Consider the following 23,035-nt stretch of genomic DNA (forward strand, 5'->3'; position numbering starts at 1 on the left):
TCACAGACCAGATAAGCAGCTGCTCCGAAATGACCCGCCCGCTGTGCTGCTTCTCTCCTCAAGCAAACACTAGCTGTGGACATTCCCCTGCCTCTGCTCATTCACTGCAAACAGTTGCTGTGTTTGTTTTTCAGATAAGCAGCTCCGGGAGCCCCGAGTTCACAACAAAACAAAGAGTGTTATCTTTACTTAAAAGCATTATGGGAAGGTTCCGGAGATCAGTTACAGCATAGTAAGATTAATCACTGTTTACACTGGCACCCCAGCGCTGCTGGCACTGTTCTCTTTATTCCTCTCGTCGAGGTGGAGTACATGCAGCGCTGTAGCCAGGTCAGATATTTTGCACTCATTTTGAGGGACAAACAAGTAACCACCAAGAAGTGTAGTATACCAGAGGATTCCACAAAAGGGAGTTTTGGGGGGGCTTTAGCTATGAGGTTGCTATGCAGTATCTAAGCAGTTAGATCATATTTACATATAGGAATTATTAAGAAATAAGTGATGTAAATCATGAATATTTATGCTTTATAAGAACGACCATACGGGTCAGATCAAAGGTCAATCAAACCCAGTATCCTGTCCTCTGACAGTAGACAATGGCAGGTGTCCCAAAGGGAATGAACAGACAGGTTATCATCAAGTGATCCATGCCCTGTCACCCAATCCCAGCTTCTGGCAAACAGGCTAGAGACACCATTCCTGCCCATCCTGGCTAATAACCATTGATGGACCTATCTTCCATGAATCTGTCTAGCTCCCTTTTGAACCCCGTTATTGTATTGGCCTTCACAACACCCTCTGGCAAGGAGTTCCAGAGGTTGACAGTGTGTTGTGTGAAAAAATACTTTCTTGTGTTTGTTTTAAACCTGCTACCTATTAATTTCATTTGTAGGCCCCTTGTTCTTGTATTATGAGAAGGAGTAAATAACACTTATTTACTTTCTCTATATCACTCGTGATTTTATAGACCGCTATCATATCCTTCCTTAGTCGCCTCTTTTCCAAGCTGAAGAGTCCCAGTCATATTAATCTCTCCTCATACGGAAGCTGTTCTTTACCCCTAATCATTTTTGTTGCCCTTTTCTGAACCTTTTCCAATTCCAATATATCTTTTTTTGAGATGGGGCAACCACATCAATTCTGCACTGCTCACAAAAGGTTTTTTTGTTCTACAATTGACCATGATCACTCCCAATAGCGTGCGCTCCCTTTTGGCCTCTCCTCTGCTCAAAGGTATTGTGACTGGGTGCCTACATGGGCCACACTGAGAATGCCACACTCAGGGCAGATTGCAAAAAAATAGGCAGAGACTCCCCCAAACTGGTGCTTTATTGTATAATTAGATTCACCAAACTAGTAACAAAAGTGCTCCTGTAGCACCACACTTTTAGCAAGAAGCCAAATACAGCCCCCGTTAGGCATTTCAGCCCATCTAGACAGCCAAGTCTAATATAGTGAGGGGTTATTCACCATATGTGAGGTTCTTTCTAATCCCAAAGGATCACACATTACCCACCAGGTAAAATACACACATCTAAGATTTATTAATCAAAGAAAGAAGAGAGTTATAAATGGGCACAATATCAATATACATATGAATGAGGAAAACGTCCTTAGTTGTTTCATAGTAGAGATGCTGAGGCTGCTGATTTGTAAAAGTCTCTCTGGATTCAATCCACAGGGTTATAGTCCAATAGGCAGTTCAGGTATACAGTCTGTTAGAGTTTTTCCATGAGAATTCCAGAATAATCCAAGTAACTACTGGGAGATCTCGGTCCTATGGCTTAGACTTTCCCTGTTAAAGTTTAAGCAGACCTGAGATGAAAGGATCAGACCCACAGTTTCTCTTTTATAGCTCTCTAGCAGGCTGACAAGTCTCCTCACAGCAATTATCACAGCAGGGTTTTCCTCTGAGGAAGAATAGGCCATGCAGATAGCCTGTGGACCTTTGCTTTCAAGCTTATCTTCTATTTCCTATGCATACACAAGTAAACTAGTTACACTCATTCACATAGGACAATTAGCTGATCCTTCATTATAACAGAGCTAGTTATACTGAAGACAATATAGATAATATTCATTTCCTGTAGTATCTCACATCTTTGTTCTTAATGTTAACTGATCATATTTTCATACTTAATGTCAGGCAATTAAGACATGAAAGGGAATTAGCATCTACAAGATAATTTGGTTACATTGTTAAACTTTTAACAGGACATAGGTAAACACAGACAAATATACTTAGCAACTGCTCTTTGTTTCTATTACTGCAAATGAATGGGTTAATGATGCTGGTCTAGTACATCTCTTTGAAATTCACATATGAATGAATTTGTCCTGATACAATTGTAATGCCTCATGTTAAGTTTTTATGGATCATACACAGGTTGACAGGTCTACTCATGTCACAGGTATTCCCAAAGAGCACAGCGGTTGTATCTGCCCACCTATGTCAGCTAGAGATAATGGTCTTTCCTTATCTCGACAAGGTCCTATTGGCAATATAAACAGCAGCATAGGCCTCTGACTCAACCCTGAAAAGTCCATTTTGACCCCAGTACAGCAGATATATTTCATAGAAACTTCTCTGGATCTTGTGACAGCAAGGGCTTAACTACTTATGGACAGATTAGTGATCCTAAGAAATCTCATTTTGAGAATTCAGATAAGTCCTCAAACCTCAGCAATTGTCTCCAATTGCTGTGTCATGTGGCAGTTTGCACTTTAATAACCCAACATGCCAAGTTACATCTTCAGTGCCTCCAGGGATTGCCCAGGACGGTTTATGTACTGAACAAGCACAATCTGGACAAGCAGGTATCTGTTCCCTATCAGGTTCTGAAGTCATTGATTCGGTAGAAGGACCCCTCCAAAGTTTGGGTGTCCCTTTCATTTAGGCTCCTTCTACCATTGTTATAACATGAGACACATTCCTCTTGGAATGATGGGGGCACATCTAGGGTCACACACCATCCAGGGCAAATAGTGTCCCCAAAAGCATCTTCACATCAACCTTTTAGAACTGAGATCTGTCAGGGATTCTTGTATTCATTTACTTCCTTTGATCAGAGTCAAGACCATCAAGCTCATGACACACAACAGGGCCTGCATGTTCCACATCTGTCATCAGGGTGGTGCTCACGCTTCCTCATTTTGTGCCAAAGCAATTAAACTCTGGAAATAGTCATCTCAGCTTCCTACATCCCTGGTACACAGAATACCAAGACCAACAACCTCTGCAAACATTTATCCCAGAATTATGAATGGTAATTTTGGGGTTTCCAGAAGTGGACCTTTTTGCAATTGCCACAAAAACAAAATGCAAGAAATTTTGCTCCAGATGGGGACTAGACCCTCAGTCACTAGAGGATGCCTTCCTTATTTCATGGACAATGGGTCTTCTTTACACTGTTATTTTTTAAAGTACTGAACAAGATCAAGCAGGAGAGGGCCAAAGTCATTTTACTTGCGGTGACTTGGCCAAGACAAGTTTGATATCCTTACCTCATTTGGCTTGCTTCTTGTCCACCACTGAGACTTCCAACTGGTTTTCATCTGTTGTCTCAGAATGCCAGTCAGATGCATCACCCTAATCTGGAAATACTGCGACTTCAGGCGCGGCTCCTCGATGGCTCTTGAGAGACCCCCCCATCATAAACAGATAGTTAAGGGTTAATGTCTCGTTTACCTGTAAAGAGTTAACAAGCTCAGTGAACCTGGCTGACACCTGACCAAAGGACCAATCGGGGGACAAGATACTTTCAAATCTTAGTGGAGGGAAGTCTTTGTTTGTGCTGTTTGTGTTGTTCTTTGTTCTCTCCTGGGACTAAGAGGGGCCAGACGTGCAACCAGGTTTTTCCAATCTTTCTAAAACAGTCTCGCATGTTCAAAATAGTAAGTACTAGCTAGAAGGCAGATTAGTCTTTTGTTTGTTTTCTTTATTTGCAAATGTGTATTTTGCTGGAAGGATATTTTACCTCTGTTTGCTGTAACTTGTAACTTAGGCTAGGGGCGAGGGAGTCCCTCTGGTCTATGTATAGCTGAAGACCCTGTAAACATTTTCCATCCTGGTTTTACAGAGGTAATTTTTACTTTTTCTTTCTTTAATTAAAAGCTTTCTTTTTAAGTACCTGATTGATTTTTTCCCTGTTTAAAACCCAAGAGGATTGGGTCTGAACTCACCAGGGGATTGGTGTGGGGAAAGGAGGTGGGGGGAAGGTTAATTCCTCTCTGTTCTAGGATCCAAGGAGTTTGGATCAGTGTATCTCTCAGGGTAACCCAGGGAGGGGAAGTCTGGGAGAAGGAAAGGAGGGGGAATGGTTTATTTCCCTTTGTTTTAAGACCCAAAGGGTTTGGGTCTTGGGTCCCCCAGGGAAGATTTTGGGGGGATAGGGAGTGTACCAGACACTGGAATTTCTGGTTGGTGGCAACGCTATCAGATCTAAGATAGGAATTAAGCTTAGAGGGGTACATGCAGGTCCCCGCTTTCTAGACACTAAAGTTCAAAGTGGGAATAGTACCTTGATACCCCCGTTCAACATTGGTGAAACAGGTTTCGTTAAACAGTAGAAAAGCATCTACACAACATATTTACCTTAAGAAATGGAAGACCTTTCCTGTCCAGTGTACCAGTTGACAACTGTCTCCTCTTCATTCTCTTTCCACCATCCTAGACTACCCATTAGAACTGAAAAGATCAGGTCTTATTATTAGTTCCTTTGACGTTCCTTCAAAGGCTTTTTGATTTTTACCCACCCCACAATGTCAAGACTCCTCAGAGGACTGATTAATCTTTTTCCACAGCTTAGAAGATCTACTCCAATGGAATTGAACATTGTCCTGAATTGCTTTATGAAAAACTCCTTTGAGCCATTAACCACACATTTGTTGTTTCACCTATCTATGAAAACAGCTTTCTTGGTGGCCATCACATCTGCCAGGAATATAGGAGAACTGGGGGCTTTAATGGCAGATTCCCACCCCTGTGTGGTATTTTACAAAGAAAAGATCACTAGGATCACATTATAAGTGTCTATCGAATGTGTCTTCTGAATTTCATATTAATCAGATCATTCATTTTACAGTTTTTCCCCCAAAATACCATTGGAGTAGGCAGGAAGCTGCCTTTCAGACATTGGATGTCAGAAGGACGTTAGCCTTCCATCTGTACAGAATTAAACAATTCAGAAAGTCTCCCAGACTGTTTATTTCAATTATGGATAGACCCGAAGGATCTACAATCTCCACCCAAAGACTTTCAAGGTGGATTTCAGGGTGTATTATCTCATGTTACAAGCCTGCCAACATTTAACCTCCTCCTAGTGTGCTAGCCCATTCTACAAGGTCTCATTCTACTTCTGTGGCATTACTTAAGGATGTTCCAGTTGCAGAAATCTGGACTTCAGTACATACTTCCTCCAAGCACCGTGCTTTGGTTCAAACCTCTAGATCACATGCTGCAGTTGGCAATGCAGTTCTGTCTTCAGTGTTAAACTCTGCTCTGAAGCCCCCTTCTCCCTGGGGAATGCTGCTTGAGAGTCACCTGCTGTGGACCACTCATAGGACATTATTTGAAGGAGAAGAGGCTACTCACTTTGTGCAGTTACTGGAGATGTGTCCCCCTATGTGTACTCCATTACCCACCCTTCTTCCCTTATGCTTGAGAGTTTCCTCTGTGGGACTTTGATAGAGAAGGAACAAAGGATGGTTTGTCCACGCAGCCCAATATATCCTCAGAATGGGGAATGAGGATGTGTAGAGAGTGTGCAGAGGCTAAACGGGCACTGTTACCAAAAATCTCTGATCAAAGGCACATGGGAGCTCATGTGCACCTGAAGTGGAGCGTCCAGAGGGGGGCACAGCTCAAAAAAAATTCCAATTACTGCATAAGATGAGTAACCTCTTCTTTTCCAATAGCCTGACTAAATCTAATATTTTTAGTTTATCCATTTTATTTTGTCTTCTATGCAGTAAGCTTTTGTTCTTGTAAAGAGTGTAAAGAGTTACATGATGAAGTGCAGTGAAAGAAAATTATTTTTATAATTAAGACAGCATCTCCTAGAAACATATTACCCGTGTGACCTAGTCTGTTTAGTGACGTAAAGGCATATTATCTTAAATTTAGCCTCAGACGTGTTCCTGTAAGACTGTGGTTCCCAACATCTTTTTCCTGAGGCTGTGTTCTGTTCAAAATATGCTGTGATGGAGAGAAGTTGTAAATAGATAGCATGCCTCAAAAAGAATAACAATCATGTAGGTCCAGATGTGTTTGGGTTGGTAGCAACTTTTACATGGCAAGCTGGAGATATCAATGATTCACTTGAAAATTATTGAAGCAAGGATTCCAATAGGAATCTGTTCTTGGCCCAATTCTATTCAGAACCTTTCACAATGGAAGAGAACATAAATCATTGCTGGTCAAATTTGCAGATGACACGAATTGGTTGAGTGGTAAATAATTATAAGAATAGGTTGGTTCTACAGAGTGATTTAGATCCACAGTAAACTGGACTCTTTTGAACAACATATTTTGATGCAGCCAAATGCAAGGTCATATTGCGATGGACAGGGCCGGCTCTACAGTTTTCGCCGCCACAAGCAGCGCATCAAATTGCCGCCGCGGGAGGCGGGGGCAGTCCGTGTGCCCTTAGGGCTGCACGCGCGTTTCCGTGGCGGCGGCAATTAGGCGGCAGGTTCTATGTTTAGCTGAAGCAGTCCTGGACAGCTAAACATAGAAGCTGCTGCTGAACTGCAGCCACTGCGGAAATGCGCGAGCTGCCCTAAGGGCACACGGACTCCCCCTGCTGTCCGGGGCGACAATTCGGCGCGCTGCTGGGGGCAAAACAACAGGGACTGCCGCCCCTTGAAGATTGCCGCCCCAAGCACCAGCTTGGAATGCTGGTGCCTGGAGCCGGCCCTGGCAACAGACATGGAACTGCTATGTCGTCATTTTGATGAATACTGTATGCAATCTAGTCTTTGAGAAACTGTAAAATTATCAGTATTGCCAATCCCAAAGATTCAATAATCATGAGTTAGACTCACAAAAAATTTTTTTTTTCTTTTTAAATTATGTTTTGGTCTGTCTTGATTTTTGAACTCTCCTTGTCTAGTTCGTGTGTGTGTGTGTGTGGGTGGGTGGGTGTGTGAGAGAGAGAGAGAGAGAGCGAGAGCATTAGTGTTGCCAGTGCTCCTAAATTTATTAAGATGATTTTGATATTAGCTCTCCCACCACATCTGCCCAGCCTCCCCACTGGCTACTCCAGCACACATTAGCTCTGCTCATTCTGAGTAGTGAAGTAGCCCTCTAGTGGCTTCAGTAGCATATGCATCACACAGATCAAATTGTAAGTAGATCTTCCTATCATAAAGAATGCTTTTGATGGGCAATAGCATTAAAATATTATCGGGTGTTTACAGTATTCCACAAAAAGGAGTTTACAGCTTCAAACAGAATGGAATTGTCCAGCTATTAAATGGAAAAATGTAGCAGATATTAAATGGAGTAAATTATTTAGTAGTAATATTGCAATAGCTCCTAAAGGTCCCATTGGAGATTGAGAGACCTTATTGTGCTAAGTGCTCAGATAATATGGGGATGAGTGTGGAATGAGAACCTGAATGGAATAGGAATGTTGTATACGCTTATAGGAAGACATGCCATGCAGAGTTTACAGTTCAAGTAATTTAAGAAAACATTTTACAAAAGCAGCAACACAGCCTGAGAGGTGCCTTCTACTATAATAGCTCTTCTTGAATGCTAGAAGTATGCAGCCATTGGTCTAATAACATATATAGCTCCCTCTTTATTACAGCATTCTATACTTTCTAGGTATAATACTCAGGATGGAATGCACAGAACTATGTAGGTGCCTAACCCCCATACTTAGACACCTAAGTTCTGGTTCGCTCCTGCTTGCTGCTGCCTAACCCTATTCATGTCTAAAATTGTGCAGCACCTACATTTTCAGACTAAAAGTCCCCTGGACGCATACGTTTCTGTCTCTGGGCATAGAAACATAGGACTGGAAGGAACCTCAATAGGTCATCTAGTCCAGTCCCCTGCACTCAGGGCAGGACTAAGTAATAAGTAGACCATTCCTGACAGGTGTTTGTCTAATCCAGGGGTTCCCAAACTGTGAGCTGCAGCCCAAAGGTGGGCCACAACACATTCTGGGGTAGTCTGTCAGCACAACTGAATTCTCCCGTCAAGCCCTTAAAAATTTACAAGGAGTTCTGTGGCACCTTATAGACTAACAGACATACTGGAGCATGAGCTTTCGTGGGTGAATATCCACTTTGTCAGCCGCATGTGGTGGAAATTTCCAGAGGCAGGTATAAAGTATGCAAGTGAGAATCAGCCTAGAGATAACGAGGTTAGTTCACTCAGGGAGGATGAGGCCCTCTTCTAGCAGTTGAGGTGTGAACACCAAGGGAGAAGAAACTGCTTTTGTAGTTGGCTAGCCATTCACAGTCTTTGTTTAATCCTGAGCTGATGGTGTCAAATTTGCAAATGAACTGAAGTTCAGCAGTTTCTCTTTGGAGTCTGGTCCTGTAGAACACTTCAACCTCCCTAGACACACAGTAGCAGATGTAAAGGTAGCCATCCTGCAGCAAAAAAACTTCAGGACCAGACTCTGAAGAGAAACTGCTGAACTTCAGTTCATTTGCAAATTTGACACCATCAGCTCAGGATTAAACAAAGACTGTGAATGTAGACACAGCCGAAGTAATTTTTAACATGTAGTGACATAGCTGAGTCACTACAGCCATGTAAAAGGCGTGCAGTGTAGCCACTCATCCCCAGTTCTCCTGCTGACAATGCGCTCTTCACACTGGTGCTTGTCACAGCAAAACTTTTGTTTTTTGGAGAGGGGAAGGGGTGTCTGAAAGGCAAAAGTTTTGTCATTCAATTGCCATTGTAGACATAGCCTTAGACAAGTTAGATGTCTTCAAGTCACCAGGGCCTGATGAAATACATCTTAGAATACTCAATATGACTGAGGAAATATCTGAGCCATTATCGATTATCTTGGAAAACTCACGGAAGACGGGAGATATTTCAGAGGACTGGAAGAGGGCTAATATAGTGCCAGTCTATAAAAAGGGGAATAAGGACAACCTGGGTAATTACAGAATAGTTATCTTAACTTCAGTACCTGGAAAGATAATGGAGTAAATAATCAATCAATTTGGAAACACCTAGAAAATAATAAGGTGATAAGTAATAGTCAACCTGGATTTGTCAAGAACAAATCATGTCAGACCAACCTAATAGCTTTCTTTGATAGAGTAACAAGCCTTGTGGATAGGAGGGAAGTGGCAGGTGTGATGTATCTTGACTTTAGTAAAGCTTTTGATACTGTCTTACATGACTTTCTCATAAACAAACTAGGGAAATGCAACCTAGATGGAACTACTATTAGGTGGTAGCAAAACTAGCTGGAAAACTGTTCCCAGAGAGTAGTTGTCAGTGGTTCACAGTTATGCTGGAAGGGCATAACAAGTGGGGTCCTGCAGTTCTGGGTCTGATTCTGTTCAGTATCATCAGTAATTTAAATACTGGCATACAGAGTACACTTATGAAGTTTGCCGACAATACCAAGCTGGGAAGGGTTGCGAGTGCTTTGGAGAACAGGATTAAAATTCAAAATGATCTGGACAAACTGGAGAAATGGTCTGAAGTTCAGGGGTTCCCAAACCTGGTTCATGGCTTGTTCAGGGTAAGCATCTGGCAGGCCGCAAAACTCTTTGTTTAGCTTAGTGTCCGCAGGTAGGGCTGCTCGCAGCTCCGGTCCTGGCCAATGGGAATTGCAGAAAGCGGTGACCTGGCCCGCGCCATTGGCCAGGACCGCCGAACGGCGGCCACTTGGAGCTGCGAGCCGTCACACCTTCCAACACTCACGTAAACAAAGCATCTCAGGACCCCCAGGGGCTTACCCTGAACAAGCCAAACCACGTTTGGGAAAACGTGATGGGCCTTTGGGACTTTTAACTAATCCTGAATAGTCAGGTGACGGCAAGAGCAGAGAACACACCTCCCACCCCACTACACTTCACTCTGCACTGCGCAGGCGCCGGAGCCCGGAGGCCTAGCCGAGGGCGGGTACCACATGACTAGCGGCGCTCTATGACTTTGGTAGAGCCGCTCTAGCCACTTTCCGTTCCTCTCCATAGCAGGCTGTGCGCTTCCGTAGGTGGCCAGCCCCAGGCGAGCGGTTTCCGCTTCCGGTGTCCTTGTTCCCCGGTGCGAGGTGAAGGGACCAGAGCCAAGATGCTGCGGAACCTGCTGGTGAGCGGGGTCGGGCGGGTGGGCAGCTCAGCCCCCGCTTCTCCGCTCCCCGCCGCAGCGTCCCCTGCCCCGGAGCCGTCCAGGCCGCGCCGCGGGCTGTTCCTGGAGCGCCTCTGGCGGAGGGCGGCGAGCGGCCTGGCGCGCCGAGGGCTGCAGCGGAGCCCTGCCCCGTCTCCCTTACCGTGAGCGGCCCGGGGGCCCGCTGACCGCCCGGGGCCCGGCCCGGCGCGGCGCGCTCCGGGGAGCTGGCGGCTCGGAGGAAGGGCCTTGCTAGGGTGCAGCAGGGTCCCGTTGGCTCTTCCCTCGGCCCATGGTGGTGTCCCCCCGACCTTGTGGTCAGCGTCAGACAGCAGGAAACGCCACAGTTGGGGCGTATGTAGGCAGCCTGTTTGTTGTCTTTGCTTTTTGATCTGTAGCTGCCCGATGAGCTGACGTGAACGTTTGAGAAACAAAGCCCAGGTGCAGCGCCCTGCCCCGTAGTATCACGGGCAAGAGCGACTTAGCGTGAATTTTTAATCCGTTATGATTCCAGTAGATAAAGTTTTCAAATGATCACTCCTCCTTAGTGATGCTTAGGCACAAGTTTTTAAGGGTTAAATAGTCTTCAGTCTTAAAAGTGGGAAAGCATATATTGTCCCCTCTTTGCTTATTAATGTTAGGGTTTTCTGAGTGGCTCCATTGCTATGGGATGGGTTTCCCAGGTAAATTAAATATCTACATGAAGGTCTGTAGTGGAAAAGGGAGGGAGGGTCTTGCATCATCTGCTGAAGATGGGAAGACTCTGGACATGACTCTTTTGGAAGTTCATTCTGTGCCGAGATCCTCTTGCATTATCTCAATCTGTCACACATTTAATTCTGAGTTTTGTAAGCTGCATTCTCCTGGAGGGATCTTGCCATCTAGGCAGGTTATTGGTGGGGATGCACTTGCTGGGTCAAGGTCTCAAACTGTCAACTAGGGCAGACACTACAGTTAGAGGAATTGTAGCAAAGAAATAAACATTTTCATCACAATTAAATAGCACTGCAGCCCAAGTCTTCTGATATAGACCAGCTGTGGGTGTTTAACGAGGTAGACATAATCTTGGTGTCTTGCCTTCTCTTCTAGAGGTCCTACATGAAGATGAGGAAATACAGGATGGGTCTGAGACTTCAGGTGTATTTTGGGGGACAAGGTGCAGTTGATATTACCACTCTTTGAGCCCTGTGGGAGATGAATAATTTGAGCCATTGTAATGCTGGGCTGTCACTCCACCCCTGTTATGTAAGGGGATCAGCAGTGATTTGTGGTCAGTTGTCAAGGCTGGAATGGTTGAGTACATAACTCAGAAATGGCTAAATGAATTTTGATCAGATGTTGGGCTGAGATCATTTGGAAGGTGACTTTAATAGAAAGTTGTAAGGAAGATAAAATTGTTGCAATTAGCGTAACTTTTTCTGGCAGAGCTGTGGTAATTAAATGAGATTCTAGGTTTGTAAAAGCAGCAAAGAATCCTGTGGCACTTTATAGACTAACAGATGTTTTGGAGCATGAGTTTTCGTGGGTGAATACCCACTTCGTCAGATGTATGTCATGCATCCGACGAAGTGGGTATTCACCCACGAAAGCTCATGCTCAAAACATCTGTTAGTCTATAAAGTGCCACAGGATTTTTTGCTGCTTTTACAGATCCAGACTAACATGACTACCCCTGTGATACTAGACTTGTATAGTCTCATGACTCAGCACAACAAAATGAAACTGATCAAGACTATTGTTTTTCTTTAGTGCTGCAGCATAAGCCTGATCTTTGGCATAGAAGAGAAGGAACGGAGGGCCTGCAACTATAGCTTCTGCTTTTAACAGTTAAACAGTAATAGTTTGTTGGAATGGAAATAAAACAAACAACAAAACCCCTGAATCTCTTCCATAAAACTTGAGTCCTCCAGTTGACTAATCTTAGTATTACACATTTCCTGAGTTTCAGAAAGCTAAGCTCCCCTCAGCATTGTAATTCTAGAAATATGTGTAAGCTGTAAATAGTTAGGAAAACTCTTTTTCACTTCGCTGTGGATAAGTATAACTGCCTTTTTTAAATACTATATGTTCTAATTGTAGGCTCTTCGGCAAATTTCCCAGAGGACCATAAGCACTGCTTCACGCAGACAGGTTGCAAACAGAGTTCCGGAGAAGCAGAAGCTTTTTCAGGTATTGAATAGGCATGATCAATGTGTAATTTTATTGGAATAGAAAAGATTTTGATAGAATGTATTGATATTTTGTGAAGTTTTATTCTAGCATTTAATTAGATAATTTAGAGGAATAAGTAGAGAAAAGATCTACTTTCACATTTTAAATTGGGAATAACTTGTAAAACTAATGTTTCAAATTGACTAAGAGTAGTGTTCATATTATTGAAATGCTCTGCACATAGGAAAAGGTGCATCTTTTGACTTGTCAACTGTTGTACAATCTGACTGCTTGAGTGATAATGCTACATGGTTTAAAATATATGAACTTGTTTCACTTTCTTGAAATATCCTTCTGATGGGATAAATGAAATAGTTCCAAATAGGAAAAGTGTGTTCATAGAACAAATGAAAAGTAGAAAATGTTGGTTGAAAACAAAAATACTTAGGCCTCCAGGCATCTGAAGAGGTGCTTTTTGACCCACGAAAGCTTATGCCCAAATAAATCTGTTAGTCTTTAAGGTGCCACCGGACCCTTCATTGTTTTTGTAAATATGTAAGTAGTGCTTATTTTGTGGATTAAAGATGCTGTATTAGCATAGGGTACTGATATAATGAAATGAAAGATGCTGAGTTTTGCAACTTCCAGAATGTAGTATCAGAATGTAGTATCGAACTTTGGTGCAAAAAAAAAAAAAAAAGAACTTGAAGTACAAGATTGACTCTTTTTAAGCTATTGACTTAAAAATATGTTGGAACATACTGGCTAGAAAGGATTCTTCAAAAATAATGAAAACTAACAGTACTTGGAAAGAATGATATGACTGCTCAGCTCTCAAAAACAAATTATTTGTAAATTTGGTAAATTTAGAATATCTAAAATGAACAACTTAAAAACAGCATGCACACAAGATTATTCATTTCCTGTTTTTTTTTATTTCCATTAGGAGGATAATGGAATGCCAGTGCATCTTAAGGGTGGACTAATGGATGGTTTGCTGTATAGAACCACCATGGCTCTAACGGTTTTTGGTAAGGTTTGATAGAAAACTGTATTATTAAACAGTTATATTTCTTGGGTAACCTGAAAAGTAGTTGTCTTTTAAAATGTGAATGGTAAGTCTCTTGTACAATTGTGTGTGTGTGTGTGTGTAAAGTATGTTAAATGCACTCCATAATAAGGCCAAGCAAAGTGTTAGTACAGCGTAAATTAAAAACTTTAAGTTTTGTTTCAGTTTCAACCTATCTGTTAGGAGTACTCGCCACATACAGATACAACTTCAAGTGTTTTCTTTATTTTAAAAAATCAAAGCAAGCACATTATAAATTTACTCTAAAGCTGCTCCTGAAAAGAGAAGCAAAGGTAAAATGTCATTGATAAAAGCTTTTCAGTGCTTCAAGTGAAGCTTGAGTTGAGGCCCTCACTTGCTGAGAGGTTTAGGTCAGGTCTGTCTCTTAATTGGATCCTATATACTCAAAGAATGAGATTTTGCAAAGCAAAGGCTAACTTGCAGCTCAGTTTGTATGTGTACCTTTCTGTAAACTTAATCTTTTGTCTCTTTCCATTTCAGGAACATGCTATGCTATTTATGAACTGTTTGTAGCTGCAATGCCCAAGAAAGTGAAATGATTCCGGTTTACAAGATGCCTCCTTAATTACCATCTCCTTGTCCAATTTCATGTAATTCTTCAGGGATCTTGCTTGTCCTTGTCATAAATGGTTGATTTCATGTTTGGGATCAATATGTATTGTAACATGTTAACTGCAACCAATAAAGCAGTTTTTACATGATTTTGTGTAATTTGGGAATCTATCAAACACATTCTACATATGTAGAGTTCAGGTTCCTAACAATGAATGTGTATTTATTAAGTGTGACTAGCTGTGTTCATTATGATATGTGCTCTGCTTAAGCAGAACTCATCTTGCATATAAATTGCAAGAAAGGAAGAGTTCAGTAAAAAGTATAAAAGTGTTTTGAATACAGGAGAAAATGTGAAGTGTCTAACTTTGATTTCTAATTTATTTGAAGTCTAAGCTAGTTAGACCTTACAGTAACTTACAGGAAAAATAAAATCCTCTAATCAATAACTAGTTTTTAGTATAACTATATCTTTGGTCAGAAATGAAGAAAATTTTCAAGTTGGAAGGTTTAATTAGCCATATGTTAAGCTTTTTGGTTTTAAAATAACATGTTTAAAGTGTCTAGAAACTGAGATATTGCAGGAGGAGTAGAATTTCCTATGTGTTTTAAAATAATAACAGTAAAAGTATCTTTCCTCTCACTGTTTCACCAAGCTAAGACAGCATCATTGAGCCTACAAGGAAATACAGTATACCTATTATATATTTAACTTTTTTTTTTTTTTTGTGGTGGTGGTGGTGATGGCAGGAACTCTTTTCGGTTAAATTCACATGACTGGTTGGTCGTCTTGGTGCTTTTTCTTAAAAAAACACTTGTTTGTCTATTTCATTAAATTCTGTAGCTTATTTCTGTGAACTTTCCCTGCTCATGTGTATACTTGATAAGCGTTTCTCTTACTGCTGCTGAAATAAGCAGAAATTGATTCATTTTGACTTCTATAATCTCAAACTGAACAAGTCTGCTTCTAAACTGATCACAGTAAATCAAAGCAGTCAGCTGTAAACTACTTGGTTCTTGTTGTCATGTTCACATCTAGAAGCAATATTGGGTTTTGGTATAGGGTAAAGCAATCAATTAATCTGAAGGAGGAAAGTCCAGCACAGTAATATAGAGTCTCATCTCAGTTTTCCAGGTATAAATCCAGAACAGCTCCACTGACTAATACAGCTGCAGTGGTTTTACAATAGTAGACACTTAAGACTTTGGTTACTAATGAAGTAAAATCAAAATTGTTCCCTATTGTAGTAGCACATACACAGACACCTACCGTGACAGAGAATGAATGATGTTGGCTTCTGAGCAATGTTATAAGTGAGTGGGGCAGGATTCAACATCATGGAGGTGATTTTTTCTTAAAATGCTTTTACCTACTGCTATACTTCATTTAACAATAGAAAGGCATCATAATATACATAATTGCACCAGTGAGGCAACAAAACAGCATTTTTTGTAGCCAGAGTCAGATAGGTGCTGTAGCTGATGGAAAAGAATTGGAATGTAATTGAACAAGGTGCATGTCATGTGTAGGAGGAACCCTTCATAGTAAAATATTCCAGAAAAGTAACTTTTTTTTTTTTTAATTTTGGAAAAAACTTCTACCCAGTCCTTTTTTTTTTTTTCAATTTGTAAAATATCTATTGTTTGCCTATTCGTATAAGACTGTCACACAATTAACAAATATTAAATGACCAACAAGCAAAGGTTTAAGGTTTTGAAACATATTTCTTCCCTCCTGTCCTTAGCGAAACTAAAATGATGGCAGAATCTGGGTGCCAGCCTACTTCATATTTTGTTTTCAGAGCATTTCTGACCATCAGACATCTCTCACTACTACCACAGTTGAAATCATGGAGTTTTGGAGTGTCACAGGCAAGCATGCTACTTTAGACAAGTGAAATATGGCAAATGTGTGTGTCCAGGAGCAATACATAGAACAGAGAAGTGAGGAAGAAATAGAATAGATTTTCACATTAAGACATCCAGGGAATTTTCACATGTACACAGCCTGTTACAATAAGCAGAGACTAGTGAGGAAACAGCAACCCTAATAAATGAGTGTTGAAGGATTTGGAGGAGGAGAGGAGACTGCTGTATGAAGGAGGTCAATGCATATGAAGAGAGCACAAATGAGTGAAGAGAGAAGGCTGAAGGAATGGAACTGACAGGAGGAAGGGAGAGGGAGAGCCTGGTGTGCATTGTCTCAATGTAACTAAAAGGAGGTGAGCTGACTGGATGTTAGCACATGATGGAGCTGCAGCCTAAATCATCCCTTCATTCTCCCCTTCGTACACTGAGGCAGCCTCACATTCACAAACAGGAGTAGTGATAGAATAAGATGCCTGCAGATGCTGAGCTGGCCAGTGTCATTCTCTGGGATCACTGGGTAGGAATAGAACCACTCATCCACAGTTCTGTATATAGCTGCCAGCCTCTGCAGATATACCAATTGTAAGATACTGCTGAAATATGTAAAGGAAGCCTTGTAGGCACCTACCATTTCTTCAGGAGATCTAAACAATGAGATCTACATATTCACCTTACTACATGCAGGACTATCCCAAACTGAAAGGGATCTAGCAGACAAAGGTATAACAAGATCCAATGACTGCAAATTGACAAGCTAGACACATTCAGACTGGAAATAAGGTGCAAATTTAACAGTGAGGATAATATTGGAACCACTCACCAAGGGTTGTCATGGATTCTTCATCACTGGCAATTTTTATATCCAGATTGGATGTTTTTCTGAAAGGGATGCTCTAGTTCATACAGGAATTTATTCAGAGAAGTCCTATGGTCTGTTATACAGGAGGTTGGGCCAGGTCCCTTCTGGCCTTGTAACTTATGGGTCCCCTGCCCCCAAATCACTTCTCTAAACTGTCATACTGGCCATCATTATTGTTCCTTACTATTGCATGTTGCTTCAGCAGCCTCTGTCATTGAGATACAAGTGCCTTATTCTTCCCTCCCCCCATCATGTCCCGATTATGCTATATATTGAAGAGATGGAGCTGGTGCTGTATAACTGCTAAAGTGAGTCAGACAAAATTATGCACAAACTGACCCTGATCAGTCAAATCTGACTGCAAAGAAGTCATCTATGTGGTGAGAGTTCTTTGTGAGTCAGAACTAAATGTATGTTTCCAACATATATTATTGTCCATTCTTTCATGTGTATGCTTGTGCAGTCTTTTACTGATTTTCAGACAGTATTGCTTAGTAAAACACCTCTTTTTGGTTTAGCTTTCCTAAAGTCTATTTGAAGCATAAAACAAAACAAAAAAAACTCCCAAAAGACCAAAAAAACCCTCCAAAACAAATAAAAAGCATTTGCTGTGATCACTTATTTTTTTAAAAAGAGAAACCAAAATAAATCACTTTTGTGCTTTTGACTTTACAGTGTTTGCTCAGCAAATGACCACCTGTCAATTTATTTAATGGTATCAGCTGTTTGTATCATTAAACAAACTCTTACCTGTTTGATACTCCGCAGCAAATGGGAATACTTCTTGAGGTGAGAAGTGAATCCTCAAGGCTGTAGACCCAGCAGGGAGAGCCAAAAGTCTGAGGCCTGTTCTTTTCTACAGTAACTCCTCACTTAAAGTTGTCCTGGTTACCATTGTTTCGTTATGTTGCTGATCAATTAGGGAACATGCTCGTTTAAAGTTGTGCAATGCTCCCTTCTAACATCATTTGACAGCTACCTGCTTTGTCCACTGCTTGCAGGAAGAGCAGCCTGTTGCAGCTAGCTGGTGGGGGCTTGAAACCAGGGTGGACCGGCAGCCCCCCCATCAGCTTTCCGCTCCCCTAAGTTCCCTGTGCTGCAGCCGCCCAGCAGGTTAGCAATTGTAGCTATCTCCCGGCTCCCACTGCCATGTGCTGCTCCTGCCCTCTGCCTTGGAGCTGCTCCCCGAGCCTCCTGCTTGCTGTGCGAGGGAGGGGGAGGATAGGGGTAAGGGAGGCTAATATCAGGGTGTCCCACTTCCCCCGATCCTACACCCCACTTACCCCTTCTTTTTCATATAGAACAAGGTGGGGACACAGACTGATGGACAGAGAGAGCCTAGGGCAGCAGCTGCTATCTCAACTTCCTGATCCACTTAAAAAGACAATGCATTTAAGAGTGGGTCAACTTACTTAAAGGGGCAGTGGGCATTTCTCTCTCTCTCCCGCACACAAGGTCTATGTCTATCTCTGCTGTGCTATCTCCCCTCCCATTTCTGCTGTCTTGTAGAGTGAGAGGCTACGTTAACAACATGTTAACCCTTGAGGACTCAGCCTAGTGCTAGTTCATCATTTAGCTTAGCAGCAAGGCATTCCCTCGGAAATATCCCACCTTCTTCCATCCTCTAACTTCACCACCTCAACCAAGCTTCACAATCATCATAGCTGTGAACAATATTAAATTGTTTGTTTAAAATGTATACTGTGTGTATATCTATATAATATATAGTTTTTTTGTCTGATGAAAAACATTTCCCTGGAACCTAACCCCCACTATTTACATTAATTCTTATGGGGAAATTGGATTTGCTTAACACTGTTTTGCTTAAAGTAGCATTTTTCAGGAACATAACTACAACGTTAAGTGAGTAGTTACTGTACCTTGTCTCCCTATTTGTCAAGCCTTGTTTCTGGGATGGGAAGGGGTAAAGCTTATTCCTATGAATAAGACCAATTGGTTTGCTGTTTGACTGAATCATCATAGGCCTGCATGGGGATGTGTTAGCTAAAGGGTTATGCACAATCCAATCTCTCTATATGAGGATATTTGCAAAGAAGCCTCCTAAATCAAGCCTGCTCCTTTAAAAAACACCACCAAGCTAAATTTGCAAATAGTGGCTGATGGTGCCTTGGGTAGAAGGGTATTTACTGCACATTGTGGTGCCTTGGTAAAACAATCATTTATGTTATCATCCTGTGGAGCATCAATATTTATACACAGTACATTAAGAGAATTTTCACTGGTTACTTTTTACGTGCCCAAGGGAATGCAGGAGAAAGAAGAATTAGTTCTTAACTGATACTTTCCTTTCTTCAGGTTCTCAAGTCCATCAGTCTGATTTCTCAAAAACAGCAAGATCTTTTTTGTCTCTCTTTATAAAGATATATTTCTCTGTCTTGTCTCTGCAATGCACGGAATTTATGTTGTTCTAATATTTAAGTGTAAACTAGCTTGTTTAGTGTATTCACAGCTCTGGAATTTTCACTGGTGGGATTTTCTGGGTGTGGAGCTGAGCCACCTGCCAGTCCTTGACAAGTCTAATCAGGTTTGCTATATGCCTTAGACATAGAAAACCTCAAGGTGATGACCGGTGGATGTGGAATACCTGAAAAGGAATGATCAGGTAAGAACAAATTCTTCCATTATATATAGAATATATATAACCATCAATCATGTCTCTTTGGGGTTTACATACAAGCATATAAGGGGCTATAGTAGAAATGACTGTGCAGAAAGACATGGAGACATAGTGTTTTTAAAAAAAAATCAAATGAAGGCTTTCTGGAAGCAATCAGGCATGTTGCAAAATAAAACATGAAATAGCCAAGGACATAGTAATGTTATAATAGTACATAGCAGAAAACAGACAATATTTAAATACACTGCTTTCCGTAATGGGAGATTGTCAACTCATATTTCAGTGCCACATGAGTATTGTTCCCAAAGGTCAAAGATAAATGGTCCCCATGGTTTCTCACTGTAATAAAATGATACTCCTGGTTGCAAATAGCCACACTATGTAGTAATCTCTTCTCAGAGGCTGTCAGAGGTGTTGTAGCCTTTTGGATAGTGAAAATATAGTTTCCATTGATTGTACAAGGAGCAAGGTGTAAGAAATTGGTTCACGGTAAAAAAATTCTCTTGTAGAAATTTAAGAAGCTTTGATAACACTGGTCTACAATTTTTGAGAACTCGTCTGCTTCAGAGATAAAATGTGATATTTATTATGTATTTTGATGGGCTGAATTCAAATATGACAATTAAAACAACTGATTGGCTACTGTTTCTAAGATATTTAAGTTTTTACATTTTATGTCTATGTATATTGTGTAGATAGTAGAGTTTTAATCATAAATTGTAAACCTAGGTCTTTTCATGTGTTTATGGTTGCTTTACATGATAATATTTCACCTGTCCTGTTTATGTAACACTTTAAAAATCAGTAAAAGGATTATATAAATAAAATGTATTATGAAACAAAAGGCAAAAAACTATTCTGTACATAGTTTAGTCCTATTCAGTGTCTACTCGGCCCTTCTTGGCTTGTCTCTTGTATTCATTAAATGGAGCATCTCTTGTCACTGTCCAGCAATAGTCTGCAAGCATTGCTGGGCTCCATTTGCCCTGATAGCCTGCCAGGAGATTCTACTGCTGTAATCTGGAGCCCAACAGCTCTGCCTTACTCTTGGGTAGTTCCAAATCCCTGACAAGGTCATTCAGTTCACCTTGTGTTATGAGGTGTGGTTCAGAGGAGGAGGATGGGAGAAAATGTGGGTCCTGTGACATTGATGGTTCAGGATCAGAAGTTTCATCCTCTTCCTCTTCCTCATCTGACTCAAGTGAGAATGATTCTGGTGCATCAGGAACCGGCAGTCCTTCTCCGTGGGGTACTGGGCGTATAGCTGATGGAATGTTTGGATAATGCACAGTGGACTTTTTCTTCTTTGACACATCTTTCCCAAAGGGAGGCACCATGCAGAAGTAACAATTGCTGGTATGATCTGTTGGCTCTCTCCAAATCATTGGCACTGCAAAAGGCATAGATTTCCTTTTCCTGTTCAACCACTGGCCAAGATTTGTTGCACAAGTGTTGCAGCATATGTGCGGGGCCCACCTCTTGTCCTGATCTCCAATTTTGCAGCCAAAATAAAGGGGATAGGCTTTCTTAACCATAGTGGTTATACTGTGCTTTTGTGATGCAAAAGTCGCTTCACCACAAACATAGCAGAAGTTATCTGCATTGTTCACACAAGTACGAGGCATCTCTGCTCACTTTGGCTAAACAGAAATGTGTCCCTTTGCAAAATCAAACACTGACAAAGAAGAGAGCACGACACTGTATGATTTCTAGAGCTGATATAGGGCAATTTGTTCAGCAGAGTGATGTAAGCTTCCTTATGATTGCATCATCCATGACTTCTAGGAATAACATGATGCAATTCATATCATGTATGACGCAATACCAGCTTCAGATTGCATCATTCATTGTTTTGCCTCAAAAGCAAGTACTGTCCAAACCCAGTCATAGATTTATTCATAGATCCAGTCAAAGATGTATTTTAGTCGTTTCTGGTTTAAATTGAGATCCCTTCCCTTTGTAACTCACTTATCCTCCGCCATTCCCAAGTCAAGGGTCGTATATACTGACCCAATAGCATATCTTGAAAACTAGAGTCAATCAACAATTTTAAGCATCATTTTTGTTCTCAGTGACCCAGAATTAGTAAAGTTGGACTACATTTATTTCAGAAGCATTTTGGCTGTAGAGCAGTGTAATGTCTTTAACTAGGACAGCTTAATTTAAATATTACCACAAAGATCCAGAACATAGAATGACAAGAGCCTCTCCTGCCATAGTCTCTCTAGCCTGACACTTTGTTTTCACTAGTGGGCTACACCAGCATAGCTACGGCGCCATAGCTATGTCAGCATAACCCTGCAGAGTAGACACAGCTTACACTGATGTAAGGATTTTTCCCAGTTGCTGCAGGAACATCACCTCCCTGAGTGATGGTAGGTAGGTTCATGGAAGCATTCTTCTATTGATGTAGCTGCGTCTACACTGGCCCCTGGCATTAGGCTGCCATAGCTACAGTGCTCAGGGGTATGGATTTTTCATATACTAAATGATACAGCTATGTTGACCTAAATTTTAAGTGTAGATCACATCTAAGAATTTCCTTAAGACCTGCAGGAATAAAATGCAGTTAGTAAATACGACACTCAGGTCCAGATCCTCAAAGGCATTTATATTCCTAACTCCCTTTGAAATCAATGGGAGTTAGGTACATAAATAGCTTTGAAATTATGGGCCTGAATAGCTCACATTCTCGAGGTGCAGGAGGTGAAGGAGATGTTTCCCACAAGAACAACCACTCATCTCTCCATCAAGGTATAATTTTAAAAACCTGTATCATAGCTTTTGTCCCTTGATATCTAAGCATCTGCACAGGGAGCATATGTATGCCATGTCTTGTTGCTCTTCCAAAAGAGGATAGTAGAAGAAAATTAAATGAGTGCATGTCCACCAATAAGAAAGTCCATTTGTGGGGTCTAACATATTTTAGTAAGTTTGATTTTTTTTCAGTGGCTATTAGTTAATATATATTGATTAAAAATTAGTTTTTGATTAAAATCCTATTTTCTCTCATTGTTCACTCCTTTTTCCAGTGAGAGAAAAGGTAAAAGAATGAGAGAAAACCGTTTATTTTCCCGTCTAAACTTTTCAATTTTTTAAAAAACTTCATTAAATTTTTACATTGAAAAATGAAACATTTTGTGAAAAAAATTGTGAATTTTTAAAAAATGAAAAAATTTGAATTTTCAAAGCACTTTTTAAAAACCAGCTCTTGTAGCAAAGGCTATTAGTAAACTTCTCTCCACTTTGTTTCTGAGCATACTGATAGCCTTTGTGGAAGGGTGGTTATTGTGTTAGAACTATTGATGATTATGTAGGTCTAGCCACTGTATTACAGCAACATTGCCCCTTTCTGAATTTAACCACAATCTTTTTATAATACAATGCCACATTGAAAAGAATTTGGCTCCAATTCAGGAAGGTAAGTAAGTGTAATGCTGACAAATCTCAGTCATCACTGGCTGGGATCAAACCAGGTATTTGTGGAGTTTAATGCATGAGCCTCTACTGCCTGAGCTTAAAAGCATATTCCTCTTAGCCAAGCCTGTAGCAGGCTCATCAATCTCT

General features: G+C 41.1%; 1 protein-coding gene and 1 long non-coding RNA gene across 2 annotated transcripts; one reads left to right on the forward strand and one right to left on the reverse strand.

The window, feature by feature from the left end:
• Positions 1-1,525: 1,525 nt before the first annotated feature.
• LOC127049810 (uncharacterized) lies at positions 1,526-9,799 on the reverse strand. Its single transcript, XR_007774067.1, has 3 exons — positions 9,702-9,799; positions 4,595-4,687; positions 1,526-3,634 (listed from the first exon to the last, which is right to left on the reverse strand). It is a non-coding gene; the product is annotated as an uncharacterized LOC127049810 (long non-coding RNA).
• Positions 9,800-10,173: 374 nt separating this feature from the next.
• Positions 10,174-14,426, forward strand: LOC127049791 (cytochrome c oxidase subunit 7A2, mitochondrial). The gene is made up of 4 exons (XM_050951090.1): positions 10,174-10,291; positions 12,389-12,478; positions 13,407-13,491; positions 14,031-14,426. Exons 1-4 carry the CDS (start codon positions 10,274-10,276, stop codon positions 14,087-14,089), a joined length of 252 nt encoding a protein of 83 aa, XP_050807047.1. The 5' UTR covers positions 10,174-10,273; the 3' UTR covers positions 14,090-14,426.
• The last annotated feature ends 8,609 nt before the right edge of the window (positions 14,427-23,035 follow it).

The sequence above is a fragment of the Gopherus flavomarginatus genome, chromosome 4 (assembly GCF_025201925.1).
Source record: "Gopherus flavomarginatus isolate rGopFla2 chromosome 4, rGopFla2.mat.asm, whole genome shotgun sequence".
Lineage (NCBI taxonomy): Eukaryota > Metazoa > Chordata > Testudines > Testudinidae > Gopherus > Gopherus flavomarginatus.

Excerpts from the sequence above, each read along its gene's own strand:
- LOC127049791 (XM_050951090.1), top strand. Across the intron at positions 12,479-13,406 it reads AGAAGCAGAAGCTTTTTCAG|GAGGATAATGGAATGCCAGT; the intron begins GTATTGAATAGG and ends TATTTCCATTAG. Across the intron at positions 13,492-14,030 it reads CATGGCTCTAACGGTTTTTG|GAACATGCTATGCTATTTAT; the intron begins GTAAGGTTTGAT and ends TTTCCATTTCAG.